This window comes from Saccostrea cucullata, unplaced genomic scaffold (genome assembly GCF_032062105.1).
Source record: "Saccostrea cucullata isolate Sc308-1 unplaced genomic scaffold, CSIRO_AGI_Scuc_v1 ctg1868, whole genome shotgun sequence".
In the NCBI taxonomy this organism is placed as follows: domain Eukaryota; kingdom Metazoa; phylum Mollusca; class Bivalvia; order Ostreida; family Ostreidae; genus Saccostrea; species Saccostrea cuccullata.
Window position 1 is genome coordinate 53,311 of NW_026937766.1, and position 15,159 is coordinate 68,469.

General features: G+C 34.3%; 1 protein-coding gene across 2 annotated transcripts; it reads right to left on the reverse strand.

The window, feature by feature from the left end:
• Positions 1-3,791: 3,791 nt before the first annotated feature.
• On the reverse strand, positions 3,792-9,612 carry LOC134248805 (uncharacterized). Of its 2 annotated transcripts, none has more exons than XM_062731191.1 (5): positions 9,452-9,612; positions 8,948-9,194; positions 8,354-8,406; positions 5,062-5,227; positions 3,792-4,547 (listed from the first exon to the last, which is right to left on the reverse strand). In XM_062731191.1, the coding sequence occupies exons 1-5, from the start codon at positions 9,461-9,463 to the stop codon at positions 3,859-3,861; spliced, it is 1,167 nt and encodes a 388-aa protein (XP_062587175.1). In that variant the 5' UTR covers positions 9,464-9,612; the 3' UTR covers positions 3,792-3,858. The 2 variants fall into 2 exon arrangements, with proteins under 2 accessions (XP_062587175.1, XP_062587174.1); XM_062731190.1 differs by having other exon boundaries at positions 4,729-5,227; positions 9,452-9,610.
• Between the last annotated feature and the right edge of the window lie 5,547 nt (positions 9,613-15,159).

Below are 15,159 nucleotides of genomic sequence, written 5' to 3' on the forward strand. Positions count from 1 at the left end.
TTGAAAATTTGGAAAACAAATGTAGGTTTTCTTCCTAGTAAAAGTTATGGTAATTTTGTTTGGTGAACTCGAATTGTTTTTCAATACTTTTACATGAGAAGAGCACCGTTTACTTAAACAAATAAGAATGAAACGCCTTGAAGTGGTAATTTTACAGTGTATTTTTCTTTTGCATGGAAAGTTTGGGTGTTTCTAATCGTACGTCAATAGTTACATAATGACACGGTCATTTCTATAGAAACGAAAAAGAAATATTCGTCGCAATGCTTTTGGACACCCCACTCTTCGCGAATACCGACATGAATTATACCGATATGGAGATTTTTTAAAGTTAAAAGAGACAGTATTGCAACGAATTTGTAAAATATTATGAATTTATCATATTTATTGGAGTATCGGTCGAACATGTGCTTACTAGTACTCGTTGTTCATGCAGACCGTCAATTTGATTGGGAACTAGTATTGTATTTAATCTATTATTATATTATATATATTATACATATATTGTATTATATCTGTTCTATAGGTATTTGAATGAACCATTTGACCGAACTGTCCCCTTTCAAATAAATGGGTGTGTCATATAACAATCCACCAACAATCAACAAGGAAGCTCAAAACGCTCCATCCATTGGCAAATTTTACCACTTCGACGCGCTTCATTGTAGTGAACATATGTACTTCAGATCATATTCAAGCAACACACAAGTGTTTAACAAATACTTTAAGTACTTAGTCCTCTAGTGTCACAAGGCTTTTATTTTTATTTTGTGGATCCTTTTTATTTGGAAGGACAATTATAGTTTTCCTTATTTTAAATATCAGCGAGATTCGTAGCGACTAAAAAATTGGTATCGAGGTGCCAGACCATCTTCGCAAGCCAAGGGTTTTCAGTCCGCTTCACTCCCCACAAAGGGGAGTGAAGCGAAACAATTTTTTATTTCTACAAATTTTAATCATATTTAACTTCGATCACATATTTTAGACGGACCACTCTAATTTGTTAATGCTTTTGAAATTGGATCTGAAGAACATTTATTTCTTTCAGAAGAAATATAAAATTTCTTCTTAAAAAGAAATCATTGTTCTTCAGATATTGTAAAATGACTAGAATAGGAATGGAAATAAAATGGAATGGAAAGAAAAGGAAATACGTTTCAAAAATAACTAATAACCATTCACGATCAGTCGATACTACTTGTACAGATAGTCAAAACCTATACACCAGCAAAACTGAATGTGAAAACTTGATTCAGTATGAATGTCTTACAGATAATTTATAATGTAAATTTTCACTACAAATAAGGATGAAATGCATCTTACCATATTAACCATTTGTATACTAACACCAACTAACGTCTTAGATGTACCCAAGTAATAGAACAACGTAGCCAATCACTAATCGTATACGTGAACGATACAGTCTGATAAAACGTTTGCATATCTTTTCACGTTTTAATAGTATTCGATTTAACATCAACATACCGGTAAAGTTACCCCATAATCTATCAAATTTATTTGAACTATTTAACGATCAGTCTAAGCAATCCAAAAAAATCATTCACAACACCGCAATGCATCTTTCAAAGTTCTAGACACTTTTATCAGCTTTATTTTGAGTGCAGAAAATAAAGGATTTTTTCCCTTGCAGTCAAGAAGGATCGATATCCTATATTATATTATTAAACATACATGTATGTTTAAAATTAACAGATCTTGCATACGAATTGAAAACAAAATGTTTTCTCAATAAAATTTAAAAGTAAAGAATTCAGGATGTCGATAGTTTTAGTCCGAATCTTTTTAAGAGTTTCGTAAATGATCTTCCATATGAAATATGGAGATAAGGAACAGTATTCAAGTCAAAGTCTATTTTAACAACACAGATCGGAAGCAGAGCCAACACGTACCTCAAAAACGTCGGAGGAGGATAAAGCACCATGCCATGGAGGAGTAAGCATCCCCTGCTACGGTCACACCCAGATGTTCCTTGTCGAGATAGAAAAATGGAAAAATGCGTCGAGAATTCAGTATGTACATAATGGCTTAACTAAAAGTTTGCAAAACATCAGTCAACATTTGTCTTAACAATAGATTGAATTTAATCTTAAATTGTATAAAATATACTGGCAAAATAACTGAGAGGAGACAGCTTCAAATTAGCTATTTTCCTAAATAAGGAAACTATACATGCACTGGCGAATTGTCGTTTCACAGTGATACGGTTCTTAAGAACCTGACTTTATACTAGTCATCTTTCAATTTTGACAGAGCAAACTAACGAAAAAAAGATGGTAACAAGAAACTTTGCTGATCCATACCAAATGTAAAATTCTTTTTATTTGCACAAAATTTTTCCTAAAATCTTAAAATGAAAAAAAAAAACCAGTATCACGAATTAGTTTTTAGATTACATATTTTACAGTCCCGCCTTTTGGGCTGACCAACTGCTGTTTTTAAAGCAGCATTTCCTTTCTGAGTTACTGATGTTAGAAAAGCACAGCGGGAATTTATCATTCGAACAATATTTATATCTAGCATCAATCTTTTAGATCAGTCGATACTACATGTAGAGAGTCAAACCCTATACACCAGCAAAAATGAATATGAAAACTTAATTGAGTATGAATGTCTTACAGACAATTTATAATGTAAATTTTCTCTACAAATAAGGATGAAATACATCTTACCATATTAACCATTTTGTATACTAACACCGATTCAAACATCTTAGATGTACAGAAGTAATAGAATAACGTAGCCAACCGCTAATGGTATACGTGAACGATACAGCCAGATAAAAACGTGTGCATATTTTTTCACGTTTTAATTGTATACGACTTTACATAAACATACCGGTAAAGTTACCCCATAATCTATAAATTTTATTTGAACTATTCAACGATCAGTCAAAGTAATAAAAAAAATCATTCACAACACCGCAATGCATCTACTGCTTCAACTTTTGCAATGTTCTAGACACTTTTACCAGCTTTATTTTGAGTGCAGAAAATAAAGGATTAAGAGTTGACGATTTTTAACAATAAAAACCAAAATAAACTAGAGGTACTGTGAGCAAAGTGCTCACTAAATGATACACCCTGCCTCCTTTATGAATATACTAGTAAGAGTAGTGTATATGTTTTGCTATGGGAAACCCAAAATATGTTTCGGATCAAAAAATAAAATAGGAGGTGCACAATGACAATATGTAATATAGATTCTGTGAAAGTCATCAAATTTTTTCAATGGTATGAGAGGAGTTGCGATAAGAGATTGGTATCCCAAAGCGTAACAGACGGACGGGCATACCGATTACTATTTACCCTCCCGCTATGAGTGTTAATTTAAGTGGGTTTTAAACAAAAAGCTAGCAATTCTGATCACACGTTTCTTCTTTAATAGATGAATATTGTCAAAAAAAGGAAGGTTAAGTGTTTGCATGCTCTGTTTACTTTTTGAAAGTTTTTCATATTCATGCTGTTATTCAAACAGCTAGGACTAAAAATCAAGTTACTTGCACCCAAGAAGGCTCGAAATCCTACAATGTTATTGAACATTATTGTGTTTGTATTTAGTCTTAAATTGTATAGAATATACTGGCAAAATCACTCAAAGGAGACAGCCTCAAATTAGCTATTTTCCTAAATAAGTGTACAGGTACTGGCGAATTGTCGTTTCACAGTGATACAGTTCTTAAGAGCCTGATTTATACTAGTCATCTTTTTAATTTAGACAGAGTAAAACTAACGAAAAAACGATGGTAACAAGAAACTTTTCTGATCCATACCAAGTGTAAAATTCTAAAGTTTATTTACATAAAATTTTTAAAACAGTTTCCTAAAATGAAAAACAGTATCACGAATTAGTTTTTAGATTACATATTTTACAGTCCCGCCTTTTGGGCAGACCAACTGCTGTTTTTAAAGCAGCATTACCTTTTTGAGTTACAGATGTTAAAAAAGCACAGCGGGAATTTATCATTTGGACAATATTTATACTTTCTGTATAAAATACTTCCACTGTGATTTTTGAATTCACCATGGCATGCAAAGCATGTGGACGACGAAACAGAAATACGTTAAAATTTGGATCTAGGGGCATCAATCTTTTACTACAAAAGAGGTCCGCTTCACTTCCTTTTAAAGTTACAACCAATGTCACGTGATGATTGACGTAATGACAATAAAAGTCTGCGAAATACAAGTTTATATCAGAGTTAATCATGAACATCACTGGAATGTGGATTCTCTGATCCCCGTAATACGACACATCCGGAGGACGACCTGTCAGAGGATCAATGTTTGCACTGAAAAAAAGGCCGTGAAGTTTTCTGTTAAGGGTTGATGACGGATCTCCACCAAAGTTCTTTATATACTTGTACATGATTCCGTTTGTGTTGTTGTATATGTTCAGAAAATGTAGAATGGGTTTGCTGCGATAAAGATGTGTTATTGGAACAAAGTTGGCAAACTCCTCCGCGCCCATCGATGACATGTGTGAACAGGCTTTTCCGTATAGCAGAATGACTTCTTGTGCCGTCATGTCTGTTAAAATACATACATGAAAGGTAAAATAAGATCCACACTTGTTAGAAATAGTGATATCAATTTTTTTTTTATCCCAAAGTCCATTTGCATATCATTAAATTGTTTATGCATTAATCTTAATGGATGGATGGATGGATTAATTGGAAAGAAAATGTAAAATAAATATCTTGATACCTACATGATCTAAATGAGCAAACAGCCACTGCTTTAATGAGAAAACAATTATCCTGAGTTTGACATCCCTGAAATACCATAAGTTCGTAATCAGAAACAGGGCGAAGCTGGAACGGAAATGTGAATTTAGACGCCTCTGTAGTGTATAAATGTGTTGCTCTTGTTTCTACGTCCTTCAGAAAAATAAGACTTTGGCATGGTAGAACATTATTTTGCCTAGTGTTATTTGGTGAGATGGTTACGGGTAAGTCAACCCTATGACCAATGCCATTTGAAATAACACATAATGGTAATGACGGTACAAGACAATTTCGAGCAGTCGAAGAAGAAATAATACTCAATTTCCGAAGCCCTTCCTGAATGTCACGTAGAGAGAAGTCAAGCTCAGAAGAGGCTTGTGACGGTCCATATAACGGTTTTCCATACTCGACATTAGGATTTTTAAGGTCTGTTACAGTATATGTAGAAGGAGGTGTATGAGTGACATCTACAGAAAATGACCTCTGAAATAAAAAAAAATCTTACTACATTTATTCTTTTCTAAAGTTCTTACATAAATAATGAAAATTAGAAAATGCAACATTTGGGTATATCATATCATATTTATGAAACATGGAGATAACGAAACAGTACTCAAGATCAAAAGTATCTATCAAGAAGAAATTAACACAGTAAAGCATTAGATTTTTTATTTGCATTGTAATGACGATGCAGTGAAGGTCATATGACAGCGAGGGCAACAACCAATCACAGAGCAGCAATCAACAGCAAGAAGAGATGACAACAGAATAAGGAAGAGGAAAGTAAAATTCGTAACAGTAACAACAAAAGTGACTGGGAACGGTGTTACTTAGATGTAGATGCAATTCTGAACACAACCCTTGCAGGCAATATTGCCAAGAAAATAGAAGCTATTACATCAATTATGTAGAGCGTAAATCTGGACAGGTTTGTCGCAAAACAAAGGAAATTCACAAAAAAGGAAAGAACAAGAGAGATAGAGAGAAGGGGGAATAGCAAATATGAAAAAAGACCTGCGGCAGCTTAGAGGAGAGGAGAAACAAGCACTATAACAATTACGAGAGAACATCCCAAGATAACACGAAGAGCAGAGAGAAGCAGGCTTAGAAGGAAACAGAGAGACAAAGCAAGAGCAAGATTCAAAATAGACCCATTCCAGTTTACATCAAGATTGCTAGGAAATAAAGGGTCCGGATCGTTGAAATCTTCGAAGGAAGTCTTTGAGAAGTAATTCAGGGGGATGGACAGTGATCCACATAAGGAGAAAGAGTTAGGGGAATGGGAACAGTTGATACATCCTGAAGAACCAAATCAACTCTTTGATGAAGCACCACCTTAGCTAAAAGAAGTGGTAGATGTAATTAAGAAAACCAGAGCAACATCAGCATCAGAACCAAATGGGGTGCCACATAAAGTTTACAAGAACTGTCTAGTGTAAAACAGCGCCTCTGGAAACTAATAATAATTGTTTGGAGGAGGTTGGCAGTTAGCTGATACAGAGTAGAAGGCTGTTTCATCTCCAAGAAGAGAAATCAGAAATGCTGAAATAATTTTGAACAATATCGCTCCTGAATGTAGAGGGGAAGTTACTAGTATATCTGGCAGTTTAAGCGAGGGGAATATCTAGTTACATGCTTGAAAATCAGTATATTGATATCGCTGTGCAGATGGGGAGGAGTACCTGGAGTATCAGGGTGTAATGAGCATACAAATCAAGTGTATTGACACAGATAATCTGGGAAACAAAGGAATCTAAAGGGGATTTGGCAGTCATCTGGGTAGATCTAGTAAATGCATATGGGACAGTTCCCCTTAACTTGTTGAACGAACACGGAGGCAGTATTAAAAGACTTCTTTGACCGTTTCCAGCTGATGTTTACAGTACAGGATTACACAACAATATGGCAACGCTTAGAAGTCGGCATAGTCACAGGATGCATCATGTATCCATAATCAAGTTTTCATCATCAACGAACGTGATAGTCAAGTCAGTGGAGAAGAAGAGCAGAGGACCATGGATAAAGTCAGGAGTACGCCAACTACCTGGGAGAGCTTTAACGAATGACATGACAGTGACAACCAAAACAGTCATTGAACACAAGAACTAGACTTCAACTATCACTTGGGCAAGAATAAAAGTAAAACCATGTAAATATCGTAGTTTGGTTATAAAGAATGGAAAAGTAAAAAAAACAAAGATTCAAGATTGAAGGAGAGGCAAAACCAACCACAAAGTTTCAGCAGCATCGGTTTATATATTTCTTGAACAAAGCTACAATTACCTCCAAAGTCAATTACTGGAGAATTTGAGGTGACAAAGGTGCAAGACAAAAAGGTCCGAAAGCAAAAGTAGAGATTAGGACGGGGAGAAAGTGGTCAGTAAAGAAAAATATTGAAGAAGAAGAATCCCGATTGAGATAAATGACATTGAGATAAGGCTGGCAATATGAAGGCAAGGGCTTGATGGCACACCAACAGCAAAATGGGGGACTTCTTCAGTAGAAGAGAAGCGCAGTTTTGGTGCAATGGAGGAAGACTCAAGAATGGTGGAAGCAGTTGGGATGAAGAAACAAAGCAGTTGGTTGAACTGAGAACATGCACGTCAAGTGAAGTTGGAATTAAATGATATTTGAAAATGGAACCATTCAGGCTTCAGTTTAATCAAATCAATTTAATTTGTTCTTCCCACTCCAACTTATCTGATAACATGGGAGTAACAGATGATCTAAAGTGTGTCGTGTCCTTTGTGGTAAACAAGCAAACTTGGAGCACATACTCAGTATTATCAGCATGTTCAGAAGCTTTAAAAGATGGGAGATACACTTGGGGATGTGATAGAGTCCCAGCCAGTATAGCTGACACCTTGGAGAAGAGTATCAGAAAGCCAAAGAAGAACAAAGAGGGCCTGAGATTTGTCAACTTTGTGAAAGAGGGTGAAAAAGGACAAAGTTTGTGTTGAAGGAAGCGGTCTGCTGGGGACAGCAACAGTTTGGCAAATGCAAGCAGACCTCAAGGAAAGATTGTGTAGTATTTCGATTTGAAATAATAGCTACAGACAAGAAGCCTATACAATCATTTGGTTATTTGGCTACAAGACAGACAATTATTTTAGAATTAACAGTGTCATGGGTGGATAGGAGGGAAGATATGTACGAGAGGAAAATTCTAAAGCATCAAGACCTTTTGAAGGATTGTCAACAGAATGGATGGAAGGTCTGGTTTTTTGCAGTGGAAGTGGGTTGTAGAGGATTCGTGGGGCAGCCATTGTGGAGGGCACTGAGAGCCATTGGCATAACGGGAGCAGAAAGTAGGAGATTGATAGGGAGTCTGTACATAGAGGCGGAATCAGCGTCCATGTGGTCGTGCACAAAAAGAGCAGAGAAGTGGTAAGACAACAAACAGTGGTGAAATAGACAGTAAGGTAAAACAGCAGTGATGTAGAGCCGAGAAGTTCCTGCATGACAGGGACCTAATTACCCCAATCGGTGCACCTCTGGAGGCTGTAATGGACAGAACCAAAACAACTGATGAAGGAGGATCCACCCCAGGATTGAACCACGCACCTGCCCATCACTTAGATGTGTACACGTAAAGAAGTGAAAACTTACCACATCAGAACTTTGTTTTAGTTCTTTAGCAAGTTCTTTTCCATCTCTGTCATCTAAAAGCATAATTATTGTAGAATTATTAATTCGCTTTCTGCATAATTATGATGAATAATTATTACAAAGTAAATTTAAAAATATTTGTTTTCACTACATAGTTTTTCTTCTTACTCTTTACTCAAATCATTACTTTTCTGTTAAAATAAATTACAGTTCAAACACTTATTTATAAAATTTATATATTAAAAAACAAATCATTACTTTTCTAAAGGAACTATAAACATTAAAAAATCTTTGTTTTATATATTTATGTGATTTTGCAAAGGAAGAAGCACATGTACAGACCTTATAATAATGCTTCACATGTGTAATCATTTACATTAGCTGAGAGGCTGAAGTGTAGAGGCGCAGTCAAAATAAGCGAACTTGATGTTTTACTTCCGTCATAAAATTTATATATTAAAAAACAAGGATATCTTATTCAAAAAGTTTAAAAATACAGTCATACTCAGTATTTTAAAGGAACTATAAACATTAAAATGTATTTTATCTTTGTTTTATATATTTATGTGATTTTGCAAAGGAAGAAGCACAGACCTTGTAATAATGCTTCACATGTGTAATCATTTACATTAGCTGAGAGGCTGAAGTGTAGAGGCACAGTCAAAATAAGCGAACTTGATGTTTTACTTCCGTCATCTAAGAAGAAGTACAGTATCAAAGTCCGTGTGCTTTTCTCTGTTATTTGTAAGGGAATCCAAACCGGTGTATTCTGGGTATTCAGTTTTACCAAGACTTCTTTTTTGAAATGACGTGATGTAAAAATAACTCTCTTGTCATAGACCTGTAGAAAAAGTTTATTTAAGAACGTTTAAAGAACATTTTAAGCTACAAAATTGGATGAGGGTGGGGGTGTCTCATTTATTTCAATCAAAGTGGAGTAACCTTTGTACTTTCTTTTAATTGATCATCTGCTAAAGTAATACAAGTGATTATTAAAAGCAATATCAATACACGATATATGAGAACAAGATTTAACGAATAAAGAAATCGATACTTTTTCTTTTAAAAAAACAAACTGAAAAACATATATCGTCTTACCGTACTTGCCATTTATGCTTCACAACAACTTTATCTCGAGACAGATCTTAATGGATCATGTTATTCAAACAATACACATATTTGACGCAACACGTACTACTTTAAAAAGTCAATATCCTGTCATATCTTATGTTGATTGGCTAACGCATGCGTTCAAGGAAGTTTTCTAATGTACCTGTGCATTTTAATATCATGTAGTGCGCATTCAAATCAACAAACATTTGCATGTATTTCCTCAGTTATCTGAAAAGAGAAATTAATATTTTACTTAAAGTTGATATAAACATGTGAGAAGAGGGTTTAATTATGTTTTAAAATTTGTTCTGAATTATTAGTAACATAGTAAAAAATGTTAAAAAGGAAAAGAAAAAGCGAAACTAACAGTAAATTTGTAAAATCATACTGAAATTCAAAAGAACAACTTTAATAAGATAAAAATATCTGTTGCAAAAGTAACGACATCGAATCGGTCAAAGCGACAGTCATGAACTGAATTAGCACTAGATGGCATTCAGAGCAACATTCGTGATCTGGATTGACCATATATGGCATAAAAAGCAAAAGCAACATACAAAAGTAAATTCACTCCAGACGACATGCAACGCAACATGATTAACTAAACTGAAGCTTGAAGGCATAAAAAGCAAGAGTCATGCACTAAATTACGGCAGATGGCATAAAAGCAACCGTCATTTACTGAATTGATGCTATATATATAAGGCATAAAAAACGGGCTTTGGGATGGGAGGTTTAGAACTTTTAAGCCGTGAGCTGCTTGTCTGAGGAGACAGAACTGTTTTAGCAAGGTTTCTAGTTTGTTTGTTTTTTTTTTAATCAGTGCAGTTTCTAGCTTCATTATCAATGATGTAGGATTAACTCACAGGTACTTGTGGATAGGACCCCCCCCTCCTAAATATTCAACCCCGGGGCTTGTTGGACATTTTTTTCACAAATTATATTTATGACACTTATTTATCATAAGTACAATTGAAAAAAATCGTTAAAACCCCAAAATAATCGCTACACAAAAAATACCTCACTATACATTATAAAAGTGAAGTTGTAGGCACTTCAAAAAATTTCAAAATCTTACCAATAATTCCTATCAAATGAATTAAACGTTTCTCAAATTTTTTTAGTCAATTTGTATTAATTAATGTTTCAAAAAATCTTACCAATAATTCCTATCAAATGAATTAAACGTTTCTCAAATTTTTAAATATTTTTCTACTCAAATTTTCAAAATTTTTTGATATAAAACTACCTTCATTTAGATTAGAAAAAAAATTATTTTATTGTGCTAATTGATCTTTAATTCTATTTATTTTTTAATCAAAAATTTTCAAAGCAGCAAATATCAATATTTTAACAATTTAAATGCATTCACATACAAAAAAATGTATTTAAACAGACAAAAAATCTTTTCATTTTTCTTTTAGATATATGCTATTTAATTTTTTTTCAATACATCTGTTGAATTCTTTTATTTTTTTATGGTACTCAATAATTTTTATGTCCGTATTTTAAAACTTAAATATTTGTAAATAATAAACTTGTTATCACTTTACATACATTGTGTCATAGTGCTTGTAATGAAATGTACTGAAATAAAAATAAAAAAAAAAATAAAAATATAAAATAAAAATATTTATAGGAAAAATACTTGTTTAGTGTCTTGAAATATAGTTATTTAATCAAATAAATTGTGGTTTGGTACATATTCTTTATCAGAAAAATAAATATATTTGATTTAGACTATTAAATCAAGATAACACAGGTAACACAGGTATACTCTACCTGTGCCCCTCAGAGGGCTTCTTAATTGAGTGTGAAAATTATACTGTTTATATAGGTAGTAGACGTTCGGGGAATAAACCCTTCGAATGATTGGTTGATCGGTGTCAATCTTTCCAATCAAATTTTGAGAAAAAATCCCAACTTTTTTTAACGCCGTATTCCATGGGTTTACTGAGTATAAGGAGAGGAGCAAGTCAGAAACTCTTGGCTAGTGCAGATGTAATGAGTGAAAAATTTTTGAATGGGACATTAAACATCATACAATGAAGCGCATTGAAGTGGTAAAAGATGGAACGTAGAACGATGATTGTCATACAATGAAAATTTTTTGAAAAATGGGACATGTAGAACAGGTATCTATAAATATAATAGCCAATCGAATTCTACATATAAACACCGAGTAAGCAAAAAACTCCAATGAACATGACATAAATACATAATTATGGACAAATTCGTTGCAATATGTGTTTTACAGAAGCAGGAACTCTCAAACTTTCTCTCTTATGCTTTCAAACTTGTAGAAGTGGGGTGTCCTTAAACATTAATACTAAGGAAAATGACTTACTGTTATAATTGACGTTCACAAAGAATTGCTAATGCGCTTCATTGTACCATCATTCTACTGGAGAAAAAACTTGCTGTGGCCTTCAACTCGAGGGGTAATAAGCAGAATGCTAAAAAGTGTAATAAGCAAATTAAATAACAACCCCCCCCCCCAAATATATCTAATCATTTGATGAAATATGGACACAACACTCCCATTCATAGTCTGCATGAGTTATTCAATAGTTGTTTAGCAGGCGATATTTATCCAAACCAATAGCCATCCGGTATTATTCTGCTCCATAAATAACCCAAATAAGTATCGCGGGATAATCATAACTAGTGTAGATGGAAAATTAATGAATAGTACTTGAAAATGAGTTCGGCCTAATTCTTTAAAAATTTTCTCCTCTGTTCCTGTGTTCTAAACCAGTGAACCATGAACAAAGTTATGATTAGGAAGGATGACTCTTTCAAATTAGTGAATTTCAAGGTCCTGGATCAGGGGTTCTTGTGTTTGGGTGGAGCTCTATTGATCATATACTGAAATGCATTAAATATTTATACATTTTTTCCTTTGCTCCTGGATATTATGCTAATGATCTAAGTACATACTTATGATGAAGAAAGGTGCCTCTTCCAAAATGATGAATTTCATGGTCGCTTGGTCAGGGGTACTGTGTGTGCGGGGGGGGGGGGGTACATATTCTGACAAAGGTGTCTGAAATATGTGGGTTGAAAGGTCAGTGATTCTTGTGGGGTGGAACACTGCTGATTATATAGTGGAGCTACACTATCCAAGGATGCTTCCATATAGCTTTTCTTGATGCATCGTCTCAAGCCACGGTCCGGAATGGGAGAGGATTGTACATTTTGGCCGTGGTTTGCGACGATGTGGTTCTTGAGAAGAAGACTATTTAAAAATCCCACCATATTTTCATCTTTTCTTGATTATCTCCCCTTGTAAGGATGACTTGGTCCTTCATTTTAATAATTTATATTCCCCTTCACCCAAGGATGCTTTGCATTAAGTTTGCTTTTAATTGGCTAAGTGGTTCTTGAGAGGAAGTTGAAAATGTGAAATGTTTGACAGATCTATGGATGGATGAACAGATGGACAACTGACAACGGGTGATCAGAAAAGCTCACTTGAGCTTTCAGCTCAGGTGAGCTAATAAGGGTAATCTTCTTATTCTTAAAGTTATTAGTGTATCAAATTTGATTTATGTCAATGTTAGGTCTCTCAAGATATCAATTTTTATAATTATAATTTAACCCATATTATCTCTGATAGTGACCTCATAATTCAGATAGAGGTCATCAGGTCAACTCAGTAAGATATATCAGTGTACATAAACACATTGGGTTTGATCACAGGCACCTGACGTTACTTATTTTTCTTTTAATAAAAAAAATATACCCATACCTAATAATAAACAAGGTACCCATCGAGACCGCCATCTTGGATTTTCGAAGTAGTTAATTCACTTGTATTTTCGGCTGAAACTCCGTAAAATAAATTCCCTGCAACCATATTCTTTCTGTTTCCATTCTTTCGAGGTCTAAACTTACGGCCAGTGCAACCAGAAGGGCGCATCTCTCTTGCAAATATTAAAAATCACTCTCCAAACTCAATCTACTGCTTCAACAATACGAGAAATCGCCAAAGGAGGGCCGGGAGTTTACATTCAACTTGAAATTCTTCTTGTCGGTCTCGATGGGTACCATGGTTATTATTAGGTAGGGGTATATTTTTTATTATTAAAAGAAAAATAAGTAACGTCAGGTGCCTAGCTAGCTGTGGGTTCGCAGCATTGTTAAGGCTGAAAAAAGGAGGCGGGGCCTAATTTATACGGGAAAAGTTTACTGTGACGTCACACAAAAATTTGACTTTTATGTACTGTAAACCAACTTTTATTCGCGTGCGAGAAATTTTCGCGAAGTTTGCGGGAGGCTCGTTATCTCGAATATTTCTCGCCGCGAATCAGTCCTTTAAGTCTCTCTCATAATACCAGAAAATGAATTATTTATCAATGCATTAAAAAAATTTGCTAGTTAAATCCCGTACAGCTTGTTATAAATAACCCACTGATCTCGATGAACTTGTCAATCATGACATCATTTTGGTAAAAATGACGTATTTCATGTGCTGTGAGAGGCTGATTTAGGAATTTTTTAACAAAGAAAAATGCGTTTTAGTATAAAAAAATTATTATTTACAGGTTTTAAATAGGCTATTAATACCAATATATATATCCTTTGTTTAGTGCGATTATTCATTAACTATCGAGAGAATGTATTTAAATAATTTTGTTGTGTGTCTATGCTCAGGTTAGGTATATTTGACATCGAGGTGCCTCATAAATACACTTAAAGGATATGTGCCTTAACTTGAAAAGTGCTGCTGCTTTCTTGAAATCGAGAACGTGACTTTATAAGTACAAAAAAAAATTGGTAAAAGTCAAACATATTTCGTCATTGGCCTATTTACTTGAAATTTTAACTAGTAAAACGGAAATTCTATTCAAATCAGCAGCACTTTCCAGAAAGTACAAAGTATACAGAAACAATTAATAGGTTGAATTTTAAATTTCAAATAGGGTATGTCCTTACGGTATTGAAATTTGTTAATTACCTACATTCAGTACACGTACTATGCATTTATCACGTGACTGTCCATCGATGGGACCAAACTTTATACAGTACAGAGTAGGTAATACTGTGCTCTTTCCATAAGTATTTAAGTTATGTGATAATAAAACAACTGAATAAAAATAAATTCTGTATTAAAAACAGTTCCCGTTTTTGCACTTCTATTTTCCATTGATTTCTCATAGTAAGCCTTAACAGTGCTGCGTTTGATGTCTATTTGTGCAGACTGACCAACTGGTGTAAAACCAATATCCTTTTTGTCCCCCGCTTGAAAAGTGGGGGATATATATTTGGGTCTGTCCGTCTGTCTTTCTGTCTGTTTGTAACACTTTCGTTTCCACACGATATCTCGAGAACCCTTTGAGCTTTCGCAATGAAATTTTGCATAGCAACTTCCTATGAACTAACGAAGAAAACTATTGATTTTGAGGTCAAAAGGTTAAAGGTCAAGGTCATAAATTCGCAAATTCTGTCTATTATAACACTTTCGTTTCCGCGCGATATCTCGAGAACCCTTTGAGCTTTTGCAATGAAATTTTAAATAACAACTTCCTGTGGCCTAAGGAAGACCCCTATTGATTTTGAGGTCAAAATGTCAAAGTTCAAGGTCGTAAATTTATACATTCTCTCTGTATGAAACACTATCCTTTCCGGGCGATATTTCAAGAAGATTTTGAGCTTTTGCAATGTAATTTTATACCAAAACTCCCTATGGC

What these genes read in the sequence shown, in the direction of transcription:
- LOC134248805 (XM_062731190.1), bottom strand. An exon ending in ATGTGAAGCATTATTACAAG is followed by an intron (nt 8,407 to 8,947) that starts GTCTGTGCTTCT and finishes TTATGCTTTTAG; the next exon opens with ATGACAGAGATGGAAAAGAA. An exon ending in TGTTTGCTCATTTAGATCAT is followed by an intron (nt 4,548 to 4,728) that starts GTAGGTATCAAG and finishes GTATTTTAACAG; the next exon opens with ACATGACGGCACAAGAAGTC.